Source organism: Leptodactylus fuscus, chromosome 5 (assembly GCF_031893055.1).
Source record: "Leptodactylus fuscus isolate aLepFus1 chromosome 5, aLepFus1.hap2, whole genome shotgun sequence".
In the NCBI taxonomy this organism is placed as follows: domain Eukaryota; kingdom Metazoa; phylum Chordata; class Amphibia; order Anura; family Leptodactylidae; genus Leptodactylus; species Leptodactylus fuscus.
The window spans coordinates 20,234,777-20,261,312 of record NC_134269.1 but is presented as its reverse complement, the minus strand read 5'-3'; the positions used below and the strand labels follow the sequence as shown (position 1 = coordinate 20,261,312).

General features: G+C 49.6%; 1 protein-coding gene across 2 annotated transcripts; it reads left to right on the top strand.

Annotated features, from left to right (window-relative positions):
- Nucleotides 1-51: 51 nt before the first annotated feature.
- On the top strand, nucleotides 52-24,151 carry SMARCA4 (SWI/SNF related BAF chromatin remodeling complex subunit ATPase 4). Of its 2 annotated transcripts, none has more exons than XM_075272585.1 (34): nucleotides 52-127; nucleotides 6,871-7,109; nucleotides 7,227-7,359; nucleotides 7,514-7,933; nucleotides 8,091-8,189; nucleotides 8,383-8,641; nucleotides 8,781-8,907; nucleotides 8,987-9,160; nucleotides 9,247-9,420; nucleotides 9,960-10,127; nucleotides 10,213-10,263; nucleotides 10,352-10,482; nucleotides 11,063-11,120; nucleotides 11,218-11,336; nucleotides 12,586-12,736; nucleotides 12,822-12,985; nucleotides 13,397-13,463; nucleotides 13,547-13,657; nucleotides 13,740-13,982; nucleotides 15,015-15,128; nucleotides 15,887-15,994; nucleotides 16,080-16,166; nucleotides 16,270-16,316; nucleotides 16,404-16,570; nucleotides 17,043-17,206; nucleotides 17,966-18,193; nucleotides 18,318-18,395; nucleotides 18,929-19,147; nucleotides 20,240-20,484; nucleotides 20,704-20,812; nucleotides 20,900-21,001; nucleotides 21,451-21,583; nucleotides 22,043-22,182; nucleotides 23,535-24,151. In XM_075272585.1, the coding sequence occupies exons 2-34, from the start codon at nucleotides 6,903-6,905 to the stop codon at nucleotides 23,565-23,567; spliced, it is 4,830 nt and encodes a 1,609-aa protein (XP_075128686.1). In that variant the 5' UTR covers nucleotides 52-127; nucleotides 6,871-6,902; the 3' UTR covers nucleotides 23,568-24,151. The 2 variants fall into 2 exon arrangements, with proteins under 2 accessions (XP_075128686.1, XP_075128687.1); XM_075272586.1 differs by lacking the exon at nucleotides 52-127 and adding an exon at nucleotides 230-284.
- The last annotated feature ends 2,385 nt before the right edge of the window (nucleotides 24,152-26,536 follow it).

Below are 26,536 nucleotides of genomic sequence, written 5' to 3'. Positions count from 1 at the left end.
GCTGCCTTTCGGAGTATATAAAGCAGAGGGGGAGGGGAGAACGGCTTAGTTGAGCAGTGTTGGCGGCGGGAAAGGGGCTGTGGTTGGCTGAGTCCCGGAGACCGGTGACTGCCGGTGGTGTGGAGAGGTGAGGAGCGGCCGGTGGCGGGGACAGCTCTGCCGCCAGGGGGAGCCCGGGCATAGAGGAGGAGGAGGGGGCGCACTGGGCAGTCATTGAATGAAGTGGGCGGGTAGTGGGAGGCGCAGCAGGGACAAAGGGGCCTGATAGCAGCGAGGAGCTCCAGGTACTGGGGGGCTGGGGTAGGGGCAGGTGGTTGTGGGGTAACTGTGGGGCTACTAGTCCCTGCAGCATCCTCTGCCCTCCCATACCAGTCAGTGGGGGCAGGGCTCCTCTTATAAAAGTTGGCATTGGGGTTTGTTTGTTTTTTGTGTTTTGGCATCATGGTGGTCACCGAAACTTTTCTCGCCACGGTCAGATTGAGTACGGTGATACCTGCCATAGCTGATCCCATCCGTGCTCATGGGTATGGCTGAGGGCACGGCGATGGGCACGATAAGTCCGTCTTGGGGAGTTTGGGGTTAGTGTCTGGGCACAGAGTGGTATTGTCTGTGTACTGGATGGCATGCTATGAATGAGGGCTGTGTGCTGCCTGGGCACAATGGCTGATTCTGTATCTTGTGGCTGGCCTGGGCACAGATTGGTGAGAGGGGGCAGCTCGGGTGATGACCTGGCATCAGGGGTAAGGGGTCTGCAGCCTGTGATGGTCAGGGCATGCTGGGAGTTGTAGTTTTACCGGCTGAAATAGGGCACTGTTTACATCTGCATCATATCTGCTGGCAAGAAACGTTGCTGGTTTTTCCAAATAAGACCCCGACTGACCCCCTTTATAAATCGGAGGGAGCCGTTGGATGCTGATGGTGTCCGTCATATGAGGGTTTAGTGATTGGAACTTGATACCACTACATAAGAGGTCAGCAACCTCTGACGCTCCAGCTGCTGTGAAACTACAACTCCCAGCATGCTCCATTCATTCCTATGGGAGTTCCAAGAACAGCAGAGCAAGTCTGCATGCTGGGAGTTGTAGTCTTCTAACAGCTGCAGCCTGCCCGCCCCCTGGTCTGCACTCCTTCCCTGTGTCGGTGGTATACTTTGGGTTAGTCATTGGCGAATCTCGCTGACCCCTGTATTGTAACTGGGTAGTGTCAGGGCAGGTCCGTGCTGGGTACAATGGCAGATTCTGTGACTTCTACCTGGGTCGGACTGGCGAGAGGGGCAACGCCGTATGTCTGGCCATGATGGCTTGTGCGCCACATCTGTATTGGCGATCCTGTGTAGGATGTCCATGACTGTATGTGCCGTGTCCAGCCGTGCTTCTGTATATGCAGAACATGCATGTTTGGCCCTTGAGTACCCGTACAGCTGATTTTGGGCTAGCCCTTGGAGGGGTTCTATGTATGGGCCCATGGATTATGCAGTAAATGTGGCCCGTTCTATTGGGTGTCCTGGGTTATACGCTCCCCTATATCCCATTAACCTCCTACACATACAGTACGAGGTCACTGGGACACCCCATACACACTAAATCACTGAGGGGTCTCTCTGGCAGGTTTGGGCGATGTGCTTTGTATAGGAGTCCATGCACATTAGATGGACCTGTCCCGCAGTGTCCCTGTATATGGTAAGAGGACAGCGCAGAACAAACATGGTGGATCCTCCTCTCCCCTGCCATGGGAGACAGTCAGGAAGCCCAATACATGTTCGGTTATTGGCTGATCCTGTGGGCTCCATTATATTATGGCAATATTAAATGGGGTATTCTGATAAAAGCCAGTGAGCTGCTAGATCAGTGAGGGTCTGACGGTTGGGACCCCCATCTGACCATGAGACAGTGGCTTCCCAGCCCACCCCCCCCCCCCCTTTGACTAGAGGAGCGGTTGCTGCTGTTGCCCTACATTGGCAGTCCCATATTGATGTATGGTGCAACCAACAAGCCATTCCAATGGGGACTGTGCACCCCTCATTCCTATAATTGGTAGGGGACCCAGTCAGACCACCCCCAAACTAGCGGGTGACTCATAACCAGGGGTCGGAATACCCCTTTAAGGAATGACACTAACCTGGATAGTGCATACCCCCAGAGGCTGAAAGAGGGAATGCGCTCTATGATTGACTGTAAGGGGTCACCTGACCTCCTCCGCCATTATTATAGAAGGGTGGTGACCCCACTGCCTATATACCCATAGCGCCTACTACATAGGCTAGCAATACCGCACACAGCCTGTGACTAGGTGTGGCACTGTTTTGGACAAAGATACCATATTTAGCAAACTCATTAATGCCGCCCTGATAAAGGCAAACCTCGGTCTGTTTCCTATCGCTGCGCTGTCCTAGTTCTAGCGAGCTGGGTAATTACCTGACGTGTTTCTATTAGATCCCAGCCCTGATTGGGAATGAATGACCCAGTTATGGAGATTTTCACACAATCCCGTCCTTACCTGGCAGAACGTCCCATCTGTAGTGATCGGGCTGTGATTAAGAGGATTGGACATGTCGCTATTCAACAGCCCGATCCTTCTGTCCCCTGACAACTGCCATCGAGGGAAGTCAGGAGGGCCCCATACAATAATGGCCGATTTTTATTTTTTGCTAAAATCAGTGAGCGACCAATATAGGTCGCCCGACTTGGATGTCCTCATGGAAAATGTTCCCTTCTTGGCCATGACGGTACCGAACTTAAAGGGCTATCCCTATTCCTAGCACACGCCATCACTTTACCATTAGTGGGGGCTCGACTTTAATTCTTGGCCTAAGTTTTGCCTCCACAGCAGCGCTCCTGACCACCTAGTGAAGCCTCATCCACGTGAATGGTTGGCAGGGTCACCTTACATGTGCGGCCCCTTTATTCTCTGGGTCAGTGGTATGGCCTGTGCTTGCCAACACGGTAGGTCCTTGCCTTCTCCTGATATTGATTGAAAACGGGCACAGATGGCATCAGCGAGAAAAGGGTGAATAATGGAGGTGACAGGGCGGTTTTGGGACAATAACCCCATTGTTCTGTAGTAGGCATGAGGGGAGAACCCTTTCTGCTTTCCTCCTGCCGCCTTCTTCCTGTTGTCTGTGCCTGTTTTTCAGGACTGTGGTGCCTAAGGTGACACTAGACAAACTAGACATATATACTATACTAGACTAGATATACTCTCGACACCACCTGAGATCGGCCTGGTCAGGCTGTAGGTATGACCTGTATGGTGCTTATGGCCGCCATCTTGGTGGTGGTCTTGGAGTGTGGGAGGAAAGCCATGCAAACCCGGGGAGAACATACAAACTCCTTGCAGACGTTGTCCTTGGCAGGATTTGAACCCAGGACTCCAGCGCTGTAAGGCTACAATGCTAACCACTGAGCCACCCTGCTGTGCCAGGGTTGTCTTATTCCTCAGTTTGGGGTTGTCCTGGACATTGTAGGGTGGAATAATGTGGAGCTGGAACAAGAATTGTGTCCAGTAAAAGTATAACGGAAAGAGTGGAATTTATTCTAGTCCTGAGGGAAAATCTGTACAAATATGGCAAGTGTAATTTCAGCCCAAGCCTATATTAATATGGCAGTAATATGCAACGATAAAATCTGGTGTCTATTTCCCAAAATCGGAGGGTGATCCTTGGGGTTTGCAGTTGCACATATATGGTAGGTCTGCCCTCAGATATGGTCCCATTCAATGTATTGCAACTTCTAACCTTTAAGAGGAGTATACATGCAAAAACTGTGATTTCAGCCTGAAACGGGTATTTATTATGGGGCAGGGGTTCTTATGATCTCCGATTACTAGTGGGATTTCTATGGCAGTCTTTTCTGTAAGTGGCAGTGGTCACGGACCGAATAATACTTATCATTACGCCACTTTTGTGGTGGAAATGACCGCAGAATCTATGGCTGCCATGGGTCTCCCTAGGCACAAGGGTGCAGGATGGATGTGCCTAATTCTTCATGAGGAGCAGCCTTATTGTAAATTTGTATAGTACACCAGTCTAGATGAATCCCCCTCCCCCTTCACAATCGAATTCAGCTCCTCTGTGGATAGGCAGCCATAGACAGGTAGGGGTCTTGATCGGATGAATGGGGGTCTGTGGTTTATAAGGATTACCTTTGTCCTGAGACCTTTCCAGAAAATGGATACTGTGAATGTAGCCCATTTTAGGATCTCTGTAATAATACCATGGTAGTGGGGTGGTGGCTGGAGGTGTTGATCATACTGGCAGAGGCCTAGGTCTTGTGGGGGAAGTTGACTGATGGGTATGGTAGTGGTGTGGAGGCTGCGGGCGTTGGTCTAGGTCTGGTCGGGGGTGTCAATCACTGATGGGGATGTCAGTGGGATGGTGACTGGAGGTATTGGTCATACTGGCAGAGATTTAGGTCTGCTGGGAGGGGAGTTGACTGATGGGTATGATAGTGGGGTGCTGGTTGGAGACATTGGTCATACTGGCAGAGGTCAAGGTCTGATGGGGTGTGTCGAATGATGGGTATGGTGGTGGCTGGGGGAGTTGGTGATGCTGGCAAAGGTTTAGGGCTGGGAGAGGTGTTGCTCACTGATGGGGATGTTAGTGGGCTGGTGGTTGAAGTGGAGGTCTAGGTCTGGTCAGGGGGTGTCATTGACTGATGGAGATACCAGTGGGGTGGTGGCTGGAGGTATTGGTCATACCGTCAGAGGTTTAGGTCTGGTTGGGGGTGTCTCTCACTGATGGGTATGGTAGTGGGGTGGTGGCTGGAGGCTTGAGGCATTGGTCTAGGTCTGGTCGGGGGTGGGGGGTGTTACTAACCAATGGGGATGCCAGTGGGGTGGTGGCTGGAGGTCTTGGTCATACCAGCAAAGGTCTTGGTGTGATGGGGAAAGGTGGGGGGGTGTCGCTCACTCATAGTTATGGTATTGGGATGGCGGTGTGGGTCTACGTCTGGTCAGGGGTGTCACTGACGGATGGGGATGCGGGTAGGATGGTGGCTGGAGGCGTTGGCCATGTCGGCAGAGGTCTGGGTGGGTATCACTAACTGATGGGGATGTTAAACATCTCAGCTCTCGGTTGTTTTCCGTGCGAGCGCTCTCCGCTGTGTCTCTGCCAGGGCACAGATAAAAAACCTTCAATAATTAATGCCTTTTGCTTTTGAAGCCTCTTTTATGCTATTTTTTTTTTCTTCTCTCCCTTGTGCTTTTTTTTTTTCCTTCTTCATCTGGCATCTGGGAAACAAGCGTCTTGTTCTAGAAACGCCTCGTGCTCTCTCCTTGAGAAGAACAGATTGCGTTTTATCTCTCTCCTCCATCCTAATTTAATTTATTTTGTGCCGTACCTGGACGGAGGCGGCCCCGGCCTTGTAATTAACACGAGCAAGACATCAAAGTGCAAGTCATTTCCCGCTACAACCGTAGCGAGGCGTTAATCAGATTCTTTGCCTTAATTAAATCTCTCAGTGCCATTTAAAACGAGCTGCCAGGAAGCGACAACCCCCCCCCCCCCCCCTCCCCAATCCGCCCGCCCGCTCCGTGCCATAAATTCTAGCATTACTGTCGGAGGACGGAGAACAGCGAGCACCTATGAAATGTTCTTCTGTGTTTAGTCAATGACGGTCTATGGCGTGGGCGTCTGCATGTAACCTGACAGCTCCATTTATATGGGATTTTCATTTTATGCCCCCAGCCGAGAGCTGCTTGATCATTTTCCTCTTTTTTTTTTTTTGCTCGCGATTAATTTGTCACCTCCGCATTATGGTTGCGGATACAAAGAGCAATGAGTCTATGGCGTCTCTAAATGGCGGTAATGTAGAGCTATGGCCAGTCATGCATGGGGGTCACTAGTGACGGGGGAACAAAGGGTGGGGCGTGTTGGACATCAACATGCCCAATCCTTTGGTGGCGGCGGATTACATCCTGCTGGAACGGAGTACAAAAATACATGTGTGTGCACGCCCTGGTCTCCGCTTTCAGTTTCCGTCTTCTGCCGACAGGAGACAGAAACCCTGCAGACCGTGTGCGCCTGTGAGCGCATGTCTGACTTTGTGTCCGGTTAAAAAAAAAAAAACCCGGTTTCGCCGCAGACACCATAAAACGCTCACGGGCGTTTGAAAAGTGACTGCCGGGTTTCCGTCTCCTGTCCAGTTTCTTGGGCAGAAGAAGGAAACTGAAAGTGGAGACCCGGGTGCAGGTGTGAACCCACCCATGAAACGGATTTTGGGGTACAGGATCAGACTACAAAGGAAACCCCCATGCTTATTTCTCCTGGGCGAGACAGATCAGCTACTGCCATAGACCACAGTGGTGTGATGTTGTTTGTAGCGCCCTCTATAGGTCACACACTATAGACCTTCTTTTACCGGTTTAGTTCCGGACGCTTGCACTCTTCCTCGTCTTGCACATCCTCTGGCTCAGTCCGTGTCAGATTTGCTATAGACGCCAGACTGTGATGACTAGTCCGCCTGATGTGTGCTTAGCTCCCACGACTAGAGATCAGACGCCGGCGGATGTCGCTCTTGCCCTTCTGTTTTCTTTCCTTGATTTATATGCTCGGTGTGAAGCTGCAGTCTATGTACCTTGGAATAAGGTCAATTATATCTGAATTATACCTTGTCTGCTCCTCTAGGAATACTTACTGTGCAGATTTTAAGGGCACCCTGACTGCCAAGACCTTGTCTTTCATACTAAACTGTTGGTACTGTGCGGGCTGCCCCGTATCCTGGTATCTCTTGTCTGTATACGTGTCGGAGCCGGGTCATTTAGGAATAGGCGAGAATATTTATACGGATGCAGACCGGTTACTACCTAGATGTGTCATATCTGTGTACGTATATTCCCAGCTTAGTCCTCATGGCTGCTCCTTCTCTCTCACAGATAAACCTTGAGTGAACCTCTTCACCAAAACAATGTCCACCCCAGATCCGCCCATGGGCGGCACCCCGAGGCCTGTCCAGTCCCCTGGGCCCGGCCCTTCTCCTGGTGCTATGTTGGGTCCAAGCCCTGGGCCATCTCCTGGATCAGCACACAGCATGATGGGACCGAGCCCTGGGCCACCCATTCCCCCTCAAGGACCCAGTGGATATCCTCCTGAAAACATGCACCAGATGCATAAGGTCAGTAGTAGCCTTTAGATTGCAGGATCAGACTACACAGGGTTTGGAGGCGCACAGGTCTGCAGTCATAGGTAAGGCATGTGGTTTACAAGTCTATCTTGGTTTTCCATTTTGCAGCCCATGGAGTCCATGCATGAGAAGCCAATGCCGGAGGACCCCCGTTATAACCAGATGAAGAACATGGCTATGCGGCCTGGGGGCCATGCTGGGATGGGTCCACCACCAAGTCCAATGGACCAGCACTCACAAGGTGTCATGTATTGTATTGATTTGAGTAGGCTCTATATACCCAAATAATCCCACCCATCTTGCATGACCTCATTCTCTCACCATGTGTATTACATAATACACTACATCTCTTATAGGAATGATACGAATATGAACTGTTTGCCTCTTCCCCACAGGTTACCCTTCACCCCTGGGCAGCTCTGAACATGTCCCGAGCCCAGTGCCCTCTAATGGCCCACCCTCTGGACCTCCAATGCCTGCTGCTTCAGGAGGGGTGAACATGGAAAACGTGGACCCTCAGCAGCAGCAGCAGCAACCACAGCCGCAGCAGCCACAACCACAGCCACAACAGACGAGCCGCAGCCCGACGCCATTTAATCAGAATCAACTGCATCAGTTACGGGCACAGATAATGGCATATAAGATGCTGGCCAGAGGGCAGCCAATACCCGATCAACTACAGATGGCTGTACAGGGCAAGAGGCCTATGCCAGGCATGCAGCCACAGATGCAAACACTACCTCCACCTGCAGCTTCCGGGACTGGACCTGTGCCCGCCGCGGGCCCAGCACCACCCAGCTACAACAGACCTCATGGTGAGGAAAAACCAAAACTTAATCCCAAGCCTTGCCATTAGTATTCCATATGTCCTTGCTTAATCCATCTACTTGACTCGGAAAACCATCCAGTGCCCCGTGTGAAGAGAATAGGTTCACTCTATATTACATGGCTGATGTTTCTTTCCTATTGTAGGAATGGCTGGACCAGCCATGCCACCTCCAGGACCTTCAGGTGCTCCTCCTGTAATGCCGGGACATCCTCCCGGTGCACCCCCTAAACCGTGGCCTGAAGGTAAGGTTACAGTGAAACTTGTCAGTCTAAAGGGGTTGTCTATCGTTTGGCTTCTTCCAGACGCAACATCGCACCTGTCCACAGGTGTTGTAACTGAGGGATATTTGGGGTTCGTAGTGGGGGGGGAGCACAGTCTAGATGGTTGGTTTTATTACCCTAGTCAATGGAAATAACCACACGTGTATTCTTCCAGGTCCCATGGCCAACGCTGCAGCTCCGGCCACCGCACCTCAGAAGTTAATTCCTCCACAGCCAACCGGTCGCCCTTCACCTGCACCCCCTGCAGTGCCTCCTGCGGCCTCTCCCGTCATGCCACCCCAGACACAGTCACCGGGTCAGCCAGCCCAACCCCCACCTATGGTTCAGTTCCATTCTAAGGCCAACCGTATCACTCCTATCCAAAAGCCCAGAGGCTTAGATCCAGTAGAAGTTCTACAAGAACGTGAATATCGGTATGTCACTTCCGTCTGATGGATCCTTCACCGTGTGACCATCTGATATCTAATCATGCAGACGTGCCTACATGGTAACGGACAGCAAACGAACCCCGTGTAGTCAGATCCTGATGGGTAGATGTATTTGTTTTTGTAGACTTCAGGCCCGGATTGCACACAGGATCCAGGAACTGGAGAGTCTCCCCGGGTCTTTAGCTGGTGACCTTAGGACCAAAGCTACTATAGAGCTAAAAGCTCTGAGGCTCCTAAACTTCCAGAGACAGGTAGGTGCTTGAGCGGACACCTAGAGTAAGTAGACTGGGCGTATATATATATATATTCATGATTTGCTGTTCTTTCCAGCTCCGACAAGAGGTTGTGGTGTGTATGAGGCGAGACACTGCCCTGGAAACGGCTCTGAATGCCAAGGCTTACAAGCGCAGTAAGCGGCAATCTCTACGTGAGGCCAGGATCACCGAGAAACTGGAGAAACAGCAGAAGATTGAGCAGGAACGCAAGAGACGGCAGAAGCACCAGGTGAGGAGGGGTAACTGGCTGTTACATATGTAAGACGTCTAAGGACGTGACTACACCAGGCTTATGATGGTTCGTTGTTTCTTCAGGAATATCTGAATAGCATCCTCCAGCATGCCAAGGACTTCAAGGAGTTCCATCGCTCTGTCACAGGCAAGATTCAGAAGCTGACCAAGGCCGTGGCCACGTATCACGCCAATACGGAGCGGGAACAGAAGAAGGAGAATGAGAGGATTGAGAAGGAGAGAATGCGTCGTCTCATGGTAGGTTGTGACACCCCATTTGGACAGATCCCAGTGACCACCTGTTTGTGCTAGGTGACTACAGCAGCCAATTGCAAGCCTCAGTGGTGACCTCTTCGCAAATGGCTGCGGCAGTCACCAGCCTAGGAAGGCCCAGGGGAAGACAAACCACATATTTTGTTTTTTGAATGGGCGTCCCAGGTTCCCCCTGTGCTAATGGAGTGGTGGTCCTGCTCATTCGCTGCCACATTATTCACCTCTATGGCCTTGCTAAAGATGGCGGAGCCCTGTATTTTGCTTCTCTTCAGCTGTCCCATAGAGATGAGTGGAGCAGCAATGTGCATGCGTGACCACCCTTCCTTAAACATGGTGAATCTGGACACCCGTTCATGATCTGTGGTTGGACCCACACAACCAGTCACTTATCCCCATCATGTGGGGCCACAAAACTTGTGCATAACCACACGTCATTTAGTACTAAATCCCTAAGGGCTGCCGGGCCTATAGACTGACGGCCGCACATGGATAATTCAGACCTGGATGTGTTGTGTTCCTTCCAGGCAGAAGATGAGGAGGGCTACAGGAAGCTGATCGACCAGAAGAAGGACAAGCGCCTGGCCTACCTCCTGCAGCAGACGGACGAGTATGTGGCCAACCTGACGGAGCTGGTGAGACAGCACAAGGCCGCCCAGGTACTGAAGGAGAAGAAAAGGAGGAAAAAGAAAAAGGTGAGACCCTCGTACTCGTGTGTGGGGAGAGAGGGCTGCAGACGGGTCCTAAGACACCTGTCATACTATGTCTTGTATGTTCCAGACACAGGAGAACGCAGAAGGACAACAGCCGGCACTGGGGCCAGATGGAGAGGTGAGGACAGGAGACGTCTACACGAGACGGGTTGTAGTGAATGTGAGTGCGGGGGATTCAGGAGATGACTGTTACTTTTCCTCTGCAGCCTTTGGACGAGACTAGTCAGATGAGCGACCTTCCTGTCAAAGTTATCCATGTGGAGAGCGGAAAGATCCTGACTGGTACAGATGCCCCGAAGGCTGGGCAGCTGGAAACATGGCTGGAGATGAATCCTGGGTATGTATGGAGGTGATGCCTTATCTGTAGTTGTGCACGTCCTGCACTGACTTGTAGGCACTGAGCTCCCCCTATTGGTGGCTGCAGGTAATTACCATGGTGGTACCCTGATGTTGGGTGCACCACCGATTCTATATGCAAATGGTAGAAGATAGCATGGAGTGGGTTACATCAGCAGCCTGGTTTGCTGTGGATTCAGTAGGTGGCGCTTCGCCCCGTGTATGAGGCACCAGCCATTGTGTACACCTCAAACCGGGTGGCTTAAGGTTGCATTTAGGTGAGGCCTACTTGGCCCACGGTACGCCCCAAAATGCCATGTGGGGAGGGCGTGTTAGTTGTAACGGGCCACAAGGCACAGCTGACACTCCCGGAGTTGAGACTGCGCCACCTACTGGATGCCATTCTCTATTTTAACCACTCCATTTTGGAATTGATCCCTGGGATCCGGTCATTTTGTCTCCACACACAGTCTTCAGGTCCTACATAGTGCGACTATGTGGTTGTGTGTGAATGTAGCCTTGGGTCTATATGTATTGTAATAGTCTGTGGCGTCACGTTGTCTTATTCCTTTTCTTCATAGATATGAAGTTGCGCCAAGATCAGATAGCGAGGAGAGCGGATCAGAGGAGGAGGAAGAGGTGAGATATATTGTATACATGCACAGATCTGTCTCTTCATTTCAGTCTTAGATGTTGTGTCCTGTACTTTAATATTCAATAATAATATTACTTCCAGGAAGAGGAGCAGGAGCAGACGGCGCCCCCTGTCACCACTTTACCTGCAGTGGATGAGAAGAAGATTCCCGACCCCGATAGTGATGAAGTGTCAGAGATTTATGCCAGAGAGATTATAGAGTGAGTGTTGCTTTGGGTAGGGGAACATACGGGTTGTAGGTATCGATCATGGGGTGTTACTCTGTCCCCCAGTCCGGTGGCTGTGGCTGCTTATCACGTGACCCTGATGTATTATGCTATATAATATACATAAAAAACCGCTGCACACAAGTTTACAACATGTTGTGGGTATTTGTGGCTTTGGTTTCCCTTTAACACCATAGTCACAGAGTACTTGCCTCCTGGACTGCCACCTGCTGGCCAAACTGATGTGGTCTTTAAAATATAATGGGTATTAAAAAGGTTTTCTAAGAGTTAAATATGGAAGACTTATCCGTTTGATAGGTCATCAGAGCTTGATCAGTAGAGGTCCGACACCCAGGGCCCCCGCAGATCAGCTGGTTAATGCACTTCCGCCTCTTCATGGAATACAAAGCACAGTGAATAGTTGCTGTGCTTGGTATTGCAATACCTCATTTACTTGAATGGGACTGAACTACAAGCGGGCCATGAGATGAGTAAATGTGACATCACTGACCTTGAGTAAGGCTGGTCTTACACAACCGTAATGTAAGTCCGCAATTGAGGGTTTTCAATTGCGGACACATTCTATTCAATGTGGCCTCGTACACCACCGGATATTTTATCCGTGGTGTGGCTGGGCTGCAACCGTGGTCCGCAATTTATAGAACATGTCCGTAATGGCCGTGAATTGCAGCACTGCACGGACTCTCCTATAGAACTCTATGGGCGAGTGAGGCAGGACATCTGCGGAGCCTGTGTTGCCGATCAGCCACTAGTGTTGCTGATCAGCAACTTGCAGACCATACGTTCAATACGGTCGTGTAAGACCAGCCTAAGCCCCGCTCTACAGGAGCTGATCTGTGGGGTCCCGGACAGTTGAATATTGATGTTTTTTGAGGAGAGGTCAACTGTATTTACCTCTCAAAAAAACCTGTGTAATGCACTTGCAGGGCCACAAGTTCCAAGCCCTGGTCTAGTCCTATGAATTGGAGAATCTCTAATATTTCTATGTGGCGCTTGGTGTATTGGTCTGTCTGAGGCCACATAAATCCGGCCAGCTGATCTGGTTAGTGAGTCCATGTTCACATGAGCAGGATACTGGTCCTTTTCTGCATCTCTAACGCCTCCTATTGCCCGGTTCACGTTCTGAAGAGCGGCAGTTCTCTCCAGGCAGAATACATTCAGCATGATTTATCAGGGGTCTAGTCTGTGTACTGATCGGGGGTCTTCTTTCCCCTGTACCCAGGTGTGCCCGGCAGGACGTGGATGATGAGTACAGTATATCCCAGGCTGCTGAGGCCGGCCTGCAGTCTTACTACGCTGTAGCGCACGCTGTGAATGAGAAGGTGGAGAAGCAATCCAGTCTTCTGGTGAACGGCATCCTCAAGCAGTACCAGGTAAGCAATGGCTGGAAAGGACGCCTTTCACTGACACCCGACTTGTATCGCGCCTGGTCTCACCCCCTATCTTATCCTTCCTCAGATTAAGGGTCTGGAATGGCTCGTGTCTCTGTATAACAATAACCTGAATGGGATCCTTGCTGATGAGATGGGTCTGGGGAAGACTATTCAGACCATTGCTCTGATTACATACCTCATGGAACACAAGCGCATTAATGGACCCTTCCTCATTATAGTGCCACTGTCGTGAGTACCTCCTTTACTTCTCCTTACACAGGTTTTCCAGGAGGGCAGCTGGTGGGTAAAATACGACTCGGTACTCTTCTTGCGCTCCCCCTCCTCTTAAGCCGATCTGTCTGCAGTGATGATGTAACGCCGCAACACATGGATGCAGTTGGTCACTGAATGGCGAGGTGGGCGCACGTGCATGGCGTGCTTGTCTGTGGGTCCACGCTGCACTATATACCCCTGCCATACAGCAAGTGAGAAGCGTGGATAAACCGTACCGGGAGCCGCGCTGATCTGTGGTGATCTAGTCTGTCAGGCCCCACACCTCCAACACTGATGGCCTATCCTAAGCATGTTAATAGTACAAACTGGATGACCCCTTTAAGCAAATACAGAAGGTAATGATCACTATTCTCTCTTCCCTTTAAGGACACTGTCTAACTGGGTTTATGAGTTTGACAAGTGGGGGCCGTCTGTGGTGAAGGTGTCCTACAAGGTAACGGAGATTCATTTATTCCATTTTGTTTGGCATCCACCGCTCGTCCATGTGTTGTGTGTAACCCCTGTTTCCGCCTCTAGGGGTCCCCAGCTGCTCGTCGCGCTTTTGTTCCTACTCTCCGTAGCGGAAAGTTTAACGTTCTCCTCACTACATATGAATACATTATAAAGGACAAGCACATCCTGGCCAAGGTGAGCGCTACCTCCCGTAGTAAGAGCATTGCCCCTGCGTTGCCTCATGGCTCGGAGCCTAACCTTTATACCTGGTGTATAGATCCGCTGGAAGTACATGATTGTGGATGAAGGTCACCGCATGAAGAACCATCACTGTAAGCTGACGCAGGTCCTCAACACCCATTATGTCGCCCCACGTCGCTTGCTGCTCACCGGGACCCCGCTGCAGAACAAGCTGCCCGAGTTGTGGGCTCTTCTTAACTTCCTCTTGCCAACCATCTTCAAAAGCTGCAGTACCTTCGAGCAGTGGTTCAACGCGCCCTTTGCAATGACTGGAGAGAAGGTATGAGGCTGGGGGAGGGACGCTAGTGCCCCCTTCCATTTCAGGGAGCGGTATGTGTCTGGCACCATTCAGCTACCCACTGTTTGCAGTGAGGGAGTGTCTAGTACACCCTATTGGGTCATGTACTGCACCGTTAGCAAATACAGAGGGGTTCCCAGTTGTAGGACATGGCCAAGATCATCGGAAGGCAACCTTTGGCACACCAGCTGTTGTAGAACTACAGACCGCAGCATGCCTACTTGCTCTACTGTTCTTGAATCTATCCATAGATGTAAATGGGGAATGCTGGGAGTTGTAGTATCACAAAAGCTAGTTGCTGCTATGAATACTAATGTCCATTGGGGTCAACAGTCTCCCTGCAGTGCTGTGTTCTTCTTGTGACAGCTGATCAGCTCGGCTCCCTCTTCAGATGCCCTATAATAAAGGGACACTTTGTTAGAAAGTTGTAGGACTTTTCTCAATCTATAGTCTGGTTTCCAGAGGACGTGACAGTCTTACGTGCCGCGTCCTCCCTGCGAGGGGTGAGGGTGGCGGAGTGACACTGAGCTCTCTGATCGGCCCCTGTTCTTCTCAGTCATGGTGTAAACCCTGTAGACTTCAGTTCCTGGGAAGCAGATCTGACTCCGGTCATCTTGGTGCTGACTACAGATGTCACAGCTGGTCTTGGCCGCTGAGGACACGGCTGCAGCATCTGACACTGGCAGGTGTTGTAGTAAGCCCTCATTCAGATGGGACCTGGGTGTCATCCAAGATTTGTTCAGACCTGGATCGGTTACTAGACCCGCCATGACTAGCCCCTTCCTCCATCAACCCTGACTTGGTGCAGACTAAATGCAGGTTAGCCAAGAGCTCCTAAAGATAGCTGTGCTAATATCTGCAGTACCCCTTCCAAAATAAATATTGGAGGGCAGGGGACTCGTATAAAGGGAAACGAATATTGCACCCTAGGGACAGCATAAGGTGTTGTTTGGATCCAGTCCACAAGGTACATGATGGTAGATATGGCTGACCCCCACCACTCTTGATTTCCAGGTGGACTTGAATGAAGAAGAAACCATCCTGATCATTCGCCGTCTTCACAAAGTCTTGCGTCCCTTCTTACTGCGGAGACTTAAGAAGGAAGTGGAGGCTCAGCTGCCAGAGAAGGTAAGTAAGGGGGTTTGCCATGAAGTAGTATTGATGAATATGTCGTTAATATCTGATTTGTGGGGGTCTTATACGAGACCTGCACAGATCAGCTGCTTGAAGTGGAAGTGGTGCTCAGATCTGCCCTTTTCGCTTCCCAGGCCAGTGCCGTGACGTCTATTCATCGAGTTCCTGGTTTGCGGTTCAGTCCCATTCAAGTGAATGAGCTGCAATATCAAGCTGAACCACTACACAATATATATGACTGTGCTTTGTGTTCAGTGAAGTGACTGCAGTGTGTATCCGATTGCTGTGGTCTCTTCTGCTCATTGGTGGGGGTCCCGGCTATCTGCCCCCATTGATTTGATGCTGTTGACTTATCCTAAGTATAGGTCATCACTGTGGTCATTCTGGAGATCCCTCTTTTAAAGCCTTTAGGACCCAATCCAATAATCTGTAACTGGCCTCTACTCACTGTGTCATGTAGCGTCACTATAATACTCAAGGGCCCTTTTACCACAAGTGCAACTGCGCCCCCTATAGCTAGGCCTTATGTTTTCTGCAGCACAGTCTCACTAGGTAATGGTCGGCTCCATTATACTGCCGTATGTCAGTGAGGATAAAGCAGTCTGGTCCTGGGATTCTTATACCTAAAAGGATTTGCACACTGGGCAGCCCCCCTGGTGCATTGGCTAATCCCAATCCTGTGCGTCCAGTGCGGTCTAATCTGCCAGTGTAGTGTTATTTCTATGTGGATGACTTCTGCCTTCTCTCTTCAGGTGGAATATGTGATTAAATGTGACATGTCCGCGTTACAAAGAGTCTTGTACAGACACATGCAGGCCAAGGGCGTTCTCCTGACAGACGGATCGGAGAAGGATAAGAAGGTAACAGTCCATCCTCGCCACCTTCACCTATACGTGGCGGTATAGCCCGTAGTCCTTATGTGATGTGTGAATCGTCTTCTCACAGGGTAAAGGTGGCACCAAGACCCTCATGAACACTATCATGCAGCTTAGGAAGATCTGCAACCACCCATACATGTTCCAGCACATAGAGGTGAGTAGTGAGAGGGTCACGACAGCTCTGAGGTGTCTTTCACGAGGGAATAGTCAGCTCCTGGGGTCAGCAGGGGGCGCTCATTTTCCTTATCCTTTTGCAGGAGTCCTTTTCTGAACACTTAGGATTCACAGGAGGCATCGTGCAGGGGTGAGTGATATCTACAGCACAGTTGTGTAGCGTTATACGGCTGCTCTATAAATGGCGGTTACACTTTTCACTCTTCCCTCCTTACAGGCAGGACCTCTACCGGGCCTCTGGAAAGTTTGAGCTACTTGACCGCATCCTTCCCAAGCTCCGGGCCACCAACCACAAAGTCCTGCTCTTCTGTCAGATGACTACACTCATGACAATCATGGAGGACTACTTTGCTTATCGTGGCTTTAAATACCTCAGATTAGATGGTGCGTGAACCCCAGACGTTATCGCTGGAAGACTGACTTGTATCATAGTGAGGCAATAATGACCTCTGCATAGTCCTGACTAGTATTAAAGGGGTTGTCTGAGATCCCTGCAGATCAGCTGTTTGGAGCAGTTCTGCTTCACAGACCATGTGATATCCCTTTCATCGTAACATAGCCTATTCATAGCTCGAGTGAATGGGGCTGAGCTGTAATACTGAGCACATCCTCTGGTAGATTTTCTGTGAGCTGGAGCTGATCAGCTGGGGTCCTGGCATACCCCTTTAAGCAGCCCATACGCCATAGACTGTGACATCACCACACACAGGCACACACTTTATTCAGACAAGCCATAAATGTGAGCTGAACAGGGTGACGGGAGAAAGCCGCTGCCGCCATATTCCTCTTCAGTGGTTTTTCTCCTATGGACTTCTCTAACTGCGGTTTAATGGGTTTTTCTTTATTTCCCCGACAGGAACCACAAAAGCAGAAGACCGTGGTATGTTACTGAAGACGTTCAATGAGCCAGGGTCCGAATACTTCATCTTCCTGCTCAGTACTCGTGCCGGCGGCCTGGGGCTGAATCTGCAGTCTGCCGACACGGTTATCATATTTGATAGCGACTGGAATCCACATCAGGTAGGCGGCCATATCTAAGGTTGTTACAAACTCCTATACGCTTGTGTGTGACACTCTAAGCCCCTGTAACATGAATGGTGTGGTGCTGGTAGAGAAGGATATTATCTAGTTGTTAGCGACATAGCTCCTTAAAGGGGTTGTCCAGGAAGTTTAAATTGACTTACCTGATCCATGGATAGTGATTGGACTGGAGTCTGGAGAATTGCAGCTGTATTCTGAGCCGCCAAACCCCCCAGCTATATAATAGTCAGCCTCCATTGCACAGGTAACAAATTACCTGTGCAACTGGGGAAGGAGGGTGCAGAGCGCTGCTTGCGATCATGTGACTTGGGTGGTTTTTATGACTCTAGTATTTCTAGGTCCATCACCATCCTCCACCAGATCAGGTAAATCAAGTTAAACTCTCTGGATAACCCCTTTAATGTCGGCTCAGGCTGTAATAGATGCCATGGCTAGCACTATAGATTATTAAAGGGGTCTTGGGGTTTTATCCATTTATGAACTACCCTTAGGATATGTCCTCCATTAAAGATCCCCCGACACCCGGGGTCAGCTGTTTGCGCCACTTCCTCTTCACAGGCCTGTAACTTCATTGGTCATGTGATTCATTCAATTCAAATACAATACCTAGCACAGCCACTGTATACAGTATACAGCACATGACTGCTACAAGTGTCGGACCTCCAATTATCTTCCATCCTAAGGACCGGCAGTGATGAGGCCAGAAAAGCCCTTTAATCTCTTTCCACCCTCTTGCAGGACTTGCAGGCCCAGGATCGCGCTCATCGTATCGGACAGCAGAACGAGGTGCGTGTGCTACGTCTGTGCACGGTGAACAGCGTGGAGGAGAAAATCCTGGCGGCTGCTAAATACAAGCTGAACGTGGATCAGAAAGTCATCCAGGCCGGCATGTTCGATCAGAAATCCTCCAGCCACGAGAGAAAAGCCTTCCTGCAGGCCATCCTGGAGCACGAGGAGCAGGATGAGGTGAGAGGCGAGACGTCTGTGCCAGTATATGGCGTCTGATCTGCGCTACAGAGGCGGGGGCTATAGCTAGGTCTCCCTCCAATATTCTGTTCAGCCATACTAACTATGGAATATCTGCCCGTAGGAGGAAGATGAGGTACCAGACGATGAAACGGTTAATCAGATGATTGCAAGACATGAGGAAGAGTTTGATTTGTTCATGGTAAGTCACATGATGCCTTTAAGGTTTATACCGTATACAGGGGACAGGGCTGAATTAGTGCTGTGGTCCCTCTATTCTTAGAATCGGTGGTGGTGGTCCCAGAACACTTACCAATAGTCATGTCGTATTCTAGCAGTATATACCCTTATATGAAATTATTTCCGATCTCTGGAGCCTTCGGATGCGGACGCATTTCCTTTAAAGTTGATCAGATTTTCTTAAAGGGGTTTCTGGGCTTTATCCGTATCCTCAGGATAGGTCATCAGTTGAAGATCTGTGGGGTCTGACATCAGGGACCCCTGCTGATTAACTACTTGAAGTAGTAGCTGTGTGGTCTGCTTCACAGGCCATGTGACATCATGTTCATCAGTCACTTGGTCTGGTCTGCTTGCAGCTCAGTCCCATTCAAGTGAATGTGGCTGAGTTGCAATACCAAGCACAGCCACTATACAAAAGTACAGGCTTGGTTTTGTGTGAAGAGGCTGCAGCGATCACCTCAACATCTCAGTTTTTCTTCTCTTTCCCCTTTGTAGAGAATGGATCTAGACAGGCGGCGAGAAGAAGCACGCAATCCCAAGCGCAAACCCCGACTAATGGAGGAGGACGAGCTCCCATCCTGGATCATCAAGGACGACGCTGAGGTTGAGCGTCTGACATGTGAAGAGGAAGAGGAGAAGATGTTTGGACGCGGATCCCGTAACCGGAAGGAAGTGGATTACAGCGATTCCCTGACCGAAAAGCAATGGCTGAAGGTTTGTGTCTGGCTGGATGTCTTCCTGATAAATGCATGGTGGGAAGGGGCAACACGGTGACTCAGGGGTTAGTACTGTAGCCTTACAGCGCTGGAGTCCTGGATTCGAATCCCGCCAGGAACAACATCTGCAAGGAGTTTGTATGTTCTCCCCATGTTTGTGTGGATTTCTTCTCATTCTACAAAAACATACTGATAGGAAAAAAAGAAAAAAAAGTACATTGTGATCTCTATATGGGGCTCACAATCTACATTAATAAAAAATGCATGGTGGGAATCCCTGGTATAGGATGGTGGTTGGCAACTTTCAGCACTACAAATCCCAGCATGCTGACGTGCACAGATTGTTCTCAAAACTTCTAGAAGTGAAGGGTGCATGCTGGGAATTGTAGTTTCATAACTGCTGCAGTGCCAAAGGTGACCCTTCATATAGCGGATGTGTCTGCTTATTGCATGGGGGATGGAAGATTGGTGTGGGGTCTAAGCAGTCAGACTATACTGAAGTACTGTTTGTGGGGAAGGGAGTTGTCCAGGATCTGAAGATTTTTGATACGGATGACCTATACGCAGGGTAGGACATCAGATCCATCAGTCTGACCCCAGAACCCCTAACCAATCGCCCATAGTTATATACTAAGTATACAGCCAAAGCAATCCTTCTCCTATTCTAGTGAAGAGTACAGACTGGACGCTCACCACACCATTGAGCGCCTTTTCACTTCACAGACCGACAACATTCATTCATTTAAGTGATCTGTATGCAGCTCAGCCCCATTCAAGTGAATGGGACTGAGCTTCAATTCAGCCACAAGCACTATACAGTGTACTCAAGGCTGTGTTTGGGGAGTTGTGTTCTCTTCAAACATCTGTTCATGGGTCTATGGAGGATTGATATTGATGCCCCATCCCACGGTTAGCTCATCTGTTTTTTGTCTTAGTAACCCCCTTAGCCAGTGCACAGCAGTCGATGATGTTGAGTGTCGCACAGGGCTCACCGCCAGCTCCCACTTACCTAATAACCTTGTATAGGTAATGGCCGGGCTTAGGACTTGCAGCCTGCTTTGTCTACACCTCTGTACGTTCTTGTCTGCAGGCCATTGAAGAAGGTACGTTAGAGGAGATTGAGGAAGAGGTTCGTCAGAAGAAGACCACACGTAAGAGGAAGCGAGATGTGGACCCCGGGACCCCGACGACCAGCACGCGGCATCGGGAGAAGGAGGATGACGGCAGAAAGAAAAAGAGAGGGCGACCTCCGGCGGAGAAACTGTCCCCCAACCCCCCCAATCTGACCAAGAAGATGAAGAAGATTGTAGACGCCGTCATAAAGTATAAGGACAGGTGAGAACTTAAGTCTAAGGCCTGACCATGTCACATGTATCAACAATCCCAGAACTTGTACACTGAACAAGGATAGGACACGCTTCATAATTTGTGATCCTTCTCTACGGCCCGGACACACGACTATAAAAACTGCATGGGGCCATAGAAACACATAGGTCACGGCCATGTGCACGAGGCCTCAGAAATACAAGACTGACCAATCTTCCCATGTCTTAGTGGCTCTGGACGGCAGCTGAGCGAGGTCTTCATCCAGCTCCCGTCCCGCAAGGAACTCCCCGAGTATTATGAGCTGATCCGGAAGCCGGTGGACTTCAGAAAGATCAAGGTTGGCAGAGGAACAAACCAAACGCAGACACTGGGGTTTTTTTTCCTCTGCAGATTGAATTCATCTTATTGTGGTTTATTATTTCAGGAACGGATCAGAAATCACAAGTACCGCAGTCTGAACGACCTGGAGAAGGATGTGATGCTGCTGTGTCAGAACGCACAGACCTTCAACCTGGAGGGGTCTCTGGTGAGTCCGTCTGACCCTCGGCCCGTGTGTACAAGGCGTGATAATGTTTCCCTATATCATCTATGGCAACCTTTTTGCTTCTAAGTAACCCCTAGTGAAAATGTTCTCTTTATTGGGAACCCCTATAACTGCCTGATCCATTGGACTCTATAGGCTCTCTACCAGCAGGTGGCGCTACTCTGCTTCTTATTTGCACGTTCAGTCATACTGTAAAGGTGATTGCTGCCTATGGGTCCCCGAACCAACGCAGTGTAATGTGTGCACGGGCCCTTCTTATGTTGCATGTCAAAAAGGGGTTATATGGCAGGATAATATTTTGTGGCAAAAGGGATTAGTGAGTCGGCGTTAAATTTCTGCCCCATTGCTATCAAACATCTAATGCCAGATCCCCCCTTTAATGTGACTTCAGGTGTCCTAAGGTCTGATATTCATCCTGTCTGTCCTTACAGATCTATGAAGACTCCATCGTGCTGCAGTCCGTCTTCACCAGTGTTAGGCAGAAGATTGAGAAAGAGGAGGAAAGTGAGGGAGAGGAGAGTGAAGAGGACGAGGATGGCGAGGAGGAAGGCTCCGAATCTGAGTGTAAGTGACTTAAAGGGGAGGTCCAGGAATGACACTTCTGGGGAAGGTGAAACCGGTCTTACCTGTCCTCAGGTCTCTTGTTTCTCCTGCCGCTGTCTGGTTCAGTGGTGTCCAGGGCCTTGTCCTTGCCACATTGACCTCATAGGCCATCAGCAGTCATAGGAATGGACCCGGGACGTCACTGGTGATGTCCTTGGTCCTTTTTTTTGATCGGTCACGTGTGGCAAGGACATCTGCTGAGACCAGACTCCAAGCACTACTGGGCGAGGACACCGGGCTACTGAAAGTGACTATGAGAGTAGTAAGAGTGCTGCCCTCTAGTGGTGATGTTGCCTGAATTAAGCACTTATCACGGCAGCGTCACATAATGATTCTGCAGTTTGTCATGAAGCCTGGACAATCTACAATCTTTCAGTCCTGTGTGTTTTCCTGCAGTAACTTCTCTCTCCTGTGTCACAGCTCGCTCCGTCAAGGTGAAAATTAAACTAGGACGTAAGGAGAAGATGCAGGAGCGTATGAAGGGGCGCAGGCGCACCAGCCGAGGTTGCAGGGCCAAGCCTGTAGTCAGCGATGACGATAGTGATGAGGACCAAGAAGAGGTGAGTACACTATTGTATGGATCCTGACATTATAGATCTACTGTAGACTCGCTGTGTGTCCCCTGGACCTAAAGGGGCGTCTGGTCCTGTGGGGTGATAGGCTTGATGCAGGTAACCTGCCCTCTACAATGGGAGCAGAGCTGCACTACTGCGACATGGCCACCATGCAGTGTATGGATCCGTTTACTTCCAGTTCTGTACACTTTATAGTCCCGGGACTCGGAGGCTGCCTGAAATAGCTGATCAGTACGGGTTCTGGAGATTGGACTCCCACTGATCTGATAACTCATCCTGAGGATTGGTAATCCCTATCAAGCCCTAAATAACAGACTATAAACCCCCCTACAACTCCCACAGCCTTTAGGGGGCTTTCTCTTAACACACTTGCGGGAGGTTTGCAATAGTGACTTGTTGAGTTATGAATACAGCTCTGAAGTACAAGTTAAGATATGGCAGATTTTCATTTAAAAATCCGGCGATGTAAAGGCAAGAAATCCACTGTCCATGTGCACCCCAGGATAGTTCCTCAGTATCTGATCAGTGGTGGGTCCAACATTGGAGACCCTCAAATCTATCTTGGCGCTCAAGTGAATGCAGCTTCACAGGCCAGTGATGTCACATGGCCTGTTTATAGCTCAGTCCCATTCAAGTGAAAGGGGCTGAACTGTAATCCCAAACACTGCCACCATACAATGTATGGCGTTGTAGCCAGTGAAGAGGCTGTGGTGCTCCTTGGAACGCTGTGGTCTCTTCAAATAGCTGATCTGTAGGGGTCCTGGGTATTGTGATCTGGAAAAACCTTTAGAGCCCGTTCACACAGGCACAGAGGGGGGTGGATTATGGCACGTAATCCACGTCATAATCCGCGCCCTCACAATGGTGGTCTATGGAGACTGTTTGCGATCTTTTTCCCGCTAGCGGCAACATGCCTTTCGAGCTGCCCTTTCTTCAGGCGGATTCTGCGGCTTGTTGAGCCGCGGCGTCCGTCTCGCGGCAGTACCCTCCAGAGTCAGCCCATTCGTTTGAGCCTACTCCGGAGGGACTGTTAAAAGCCGCGACAGTCGTGGCTGGCGGATTTTGGCCCGAGAGTGACATGGCTCACCGCGTCACTCTCGGTGCCAGAATCCGCCCTTCCACTCCCCATGTGAACTGGGCCTTTAAAGTGTCTTCCTGCAGTCACCTCTAGGTGGCATATTGGGGCATTCTATGACCTAGTGCCCCCAGTGGTAAAAAAAAATGTAACTTGTGCATCATAAGATGGTCAACACAACAAGCAAATGTGTCGCCCCCTGCAGGACATATAATAAAAAGGTAAATTTGCTGAATACGATTAACTCTTTCTCTCCTTGCAGGACCGCTCCGGAAGCGGCACCGAAGAAGACTGACACTTGCAGAACATTCCGACTTCTCGCACCATGTCTCCATTCCACTGCGTGCCACCAGAACGCCTATCTCGCCACCTCCCCCTCTTCTCTTTCCGTAGGACGCTAACGGGTAGCCTGAAATGTAGTGAACTGTACAAAAATAAAATAAAATTCTTCCATATTTATATAACTGAGGAGTTGTAGGGACGTACCGCCTGTAGCATTAACTATCTGGCCGCACCACTAGGCCTCTCAGGATAGGGGAAGAGGAATATGACTTTTGACTATATATAAATCTATTTTTTTTTTATTATGGCAGTACTGTTTGAGTTACAGTATGGGGGATCACTGTAGTGTCAGCCGTGGATGCATGCAGGTAGCAATCCACTCATTAGTACTGTATTTTACAACAAAAAAAAAACAGGTCAAAATAAACGCCACGTGTCCCCCCTCCCCCTTCTCGCACTGCACAGGGAGGGGCCCGGCAGTGGTAGCTGTATGTATGTGTGTCGGTGTCACTGGATTTCAAGCAGTTCTAAATTAAAACCAGATGAAATACCTCGCCCAGTTTACTTGTATCTTTCTGTATACATTTCCGTTTTTATTATTTTAATGTCGTGGGACAAAATTTAAATAAAAATGATGACGTCTTCAAAAATGGAGGAGCCGTGGAGCCGTCTGTCTTCATTCTGGGCGCATTCACGTGACTTTGGCAAGGGGAGTCGGCAGACTATCGCCTTCTAGTCCTGGTGTATGAATACTACCCCCCCTACCAAATAATAAGGCCAGTAGGGGCAGCACAGGGTATGATGGACACAAGCCAAGGGACCCCAATGACTAGAATGGAGTCAGTCAGGTGTTTGTGTCGCCACCTAGTGGTTGTGTTGTGCTTTACAGCCTGTTAAAGGGTTTGCTAGCACTGTATTCAACTGGTACCATAAGACATTGTAATCCTTAAAGGGGTTGTCTGGGGAGTTGTAATTGATGTATTGTCCTGATGAAGGACCCAGGGCCCATGTAATGGGAAGCAGCACTCTCTGCCCCCTCCACCCTCAATCTAACTGGTGCTATGGGGGCTGGAATTACTATAGTAGTGGTGTGTAGGTAATGAATTGCTTGTGAGCTCAGGAACGGTGGAGCCCCCTGGGGGAATGTTGCAGATCACATGACCTGTCATCGGTGATCCCCAGGCCAGACGAGTTGACTACAACCCCTTTAAAGGGGGATATCCAGGACTATGATTGATTGTTGCAGCCTGTTCACTACTTGGCTAGCTCAGTGCTGCACATTATATAGTAGATATGCTTGGTATGGCAGCTCAGTCTCATTCACTTGAATGGGACTGAACTTCAGCATAGCCTTGTGACCAATGGACTTGATGGCATTGCCTGAGAAGATGAAGTGGAACAAAATGTAATAGTCTAAGACCACCCAAATTTGGATAAATGGGTTAAGGTCAGTGTGGACTTTTCTGTACCTACTGTAAGGAGCTTGGACAATTCTCATAAAGCCCCTCATAAAGGGGCAGTAGTAGTAAGTAAATAAATGTAAAGGATATTGGGCCTCAAAGGAATGGTCTGAAATTGCTATGGAGCTTTCATGCTTACACCTTGGTTTTTTGCAAAATGTAAGTATGACAATACATAGCAAGCTGCGCGGTGCCGTTCTGAGCCAATGCTGTCCTGCCTGCTGTCAAACCGCTCAGTCTCAGGCCTGAATAATCCTCTTGGCTCATGTCTACCAAAATAAAAGCTCAGAAGATGGAGAAAAGTGGCTTTGTGGATGGCACTGTGCAGCTTGCAATGTATTGTGATATATTTGGGTTCCATATAAATCCAGTTACAAAAGCTTTCAGGTGCAGTTTTTTGGGAAGGGGGGGGGGGTGGAGGAAAGAGAAGCCTCCAACCTTTTTCCTACCCAGTCTTATATGTCTGATAAGAGAAAACACTTCTTCATCTGCACAAATCAGACTTTAGGTTCAGTGCTCCTTTAAATGCTCCCAGGACACATCTTGTCTAGGATTGCATCAGAAGATTGTCTTCCTCTTACACCTGCTCCACCAGAAAGGTTACTTTACGTGACTGGTTCTCGGCACACAGTATGCATAGTGATGGCTCCTCGGAGAGCCTGTAGTCGCCGCAGACATTCATACATGAGCTGGGGAAACAAGACGCCCACCTGATGGCTGTTCTGCTATTACAAGTGAATGGAGAGACTCCCCACATAGAACAATCTCATGTCATTGGGGCTGTAAATGAGGGTCTTGGGGGTCCCTGTTTTTAAGAAGCATTTATCCTGTGTGTATGGAAGAATACCCCTTAAGTCTATAAAGGCCAAACATCTGGAGATTTAGCTGTAAGAGACTTTATGCGGTGCCTTGTGCACGAGGATGTGTCCGTATAAGTAGAATTTCCTTCTACTTTTCACTCTCTAATGTTCCACCCCTTTGTCTTCCCTTCCTTACACTTTAGTTCCCACACCCAGTTTCCCCAGCATGGCCCTCACATATCTACCATTAGGGGGCGCTGCTGCTTTATGTGAAGTGAGTGACTTGGTCATGTCTGATCTGACTTTACATTGTGCTGAAATCCTAAACCGCTCATGTTAAGGCCCCCCGATGTGGCTGTATACAGCAGTCTGGGGTGTATATAGCCATAGGTGGCCAGGGAATTGTTATTAAGAAGCAGATTGGTCCCCACAATGCTGTAAATGTCTGCCATACAGGCGCTCATCCCCAACACCCACAAGGGTCAGTGGCTTGTACAAGGAGCCAGTTTATCTATCAGTATATTTTTTGGCTTGTGGGAAGTGGAAGACCTTACAAACTCCTTGCAGATGTTCCTGGTCAGATTCGAACCCAGCACTGCAGGACAACAGTGCTAGCTAGTAGTAGCTCTACCCGATCACGGATTGTCATGGCCTTTTAGTTTTTGACCTCCTTGACCTTGGGGTATCGCATCAATATTGGTATGAAACCTTTGTCACTCGTC

Excerpts from the sequence above, each read along its gene's own strand:
- SMARCA4 (XM_075272585.1), top strand. The coding sequence starts at position 6,903 with ATGTCCACCCCAGATCCGCCCATGGGCGGCACCCCGAGGCCTGTCCAG. Across the intron at positions 7,934-8,090 it reads CAGCTACAACAGACCTCATG|GAATGGCTGGACCAGCCATG; the intron begins GTGAGGAAAAAC and ends TTCCTATTGTAG. Across the intron at positions 13,983-15,014 it reads TTGCAATGACTGGAGAGAAG|GTGGACTTGAATGAAGAAGA; the intron begins GTATGAGGCTGG and ends CTTGATTTCCAG.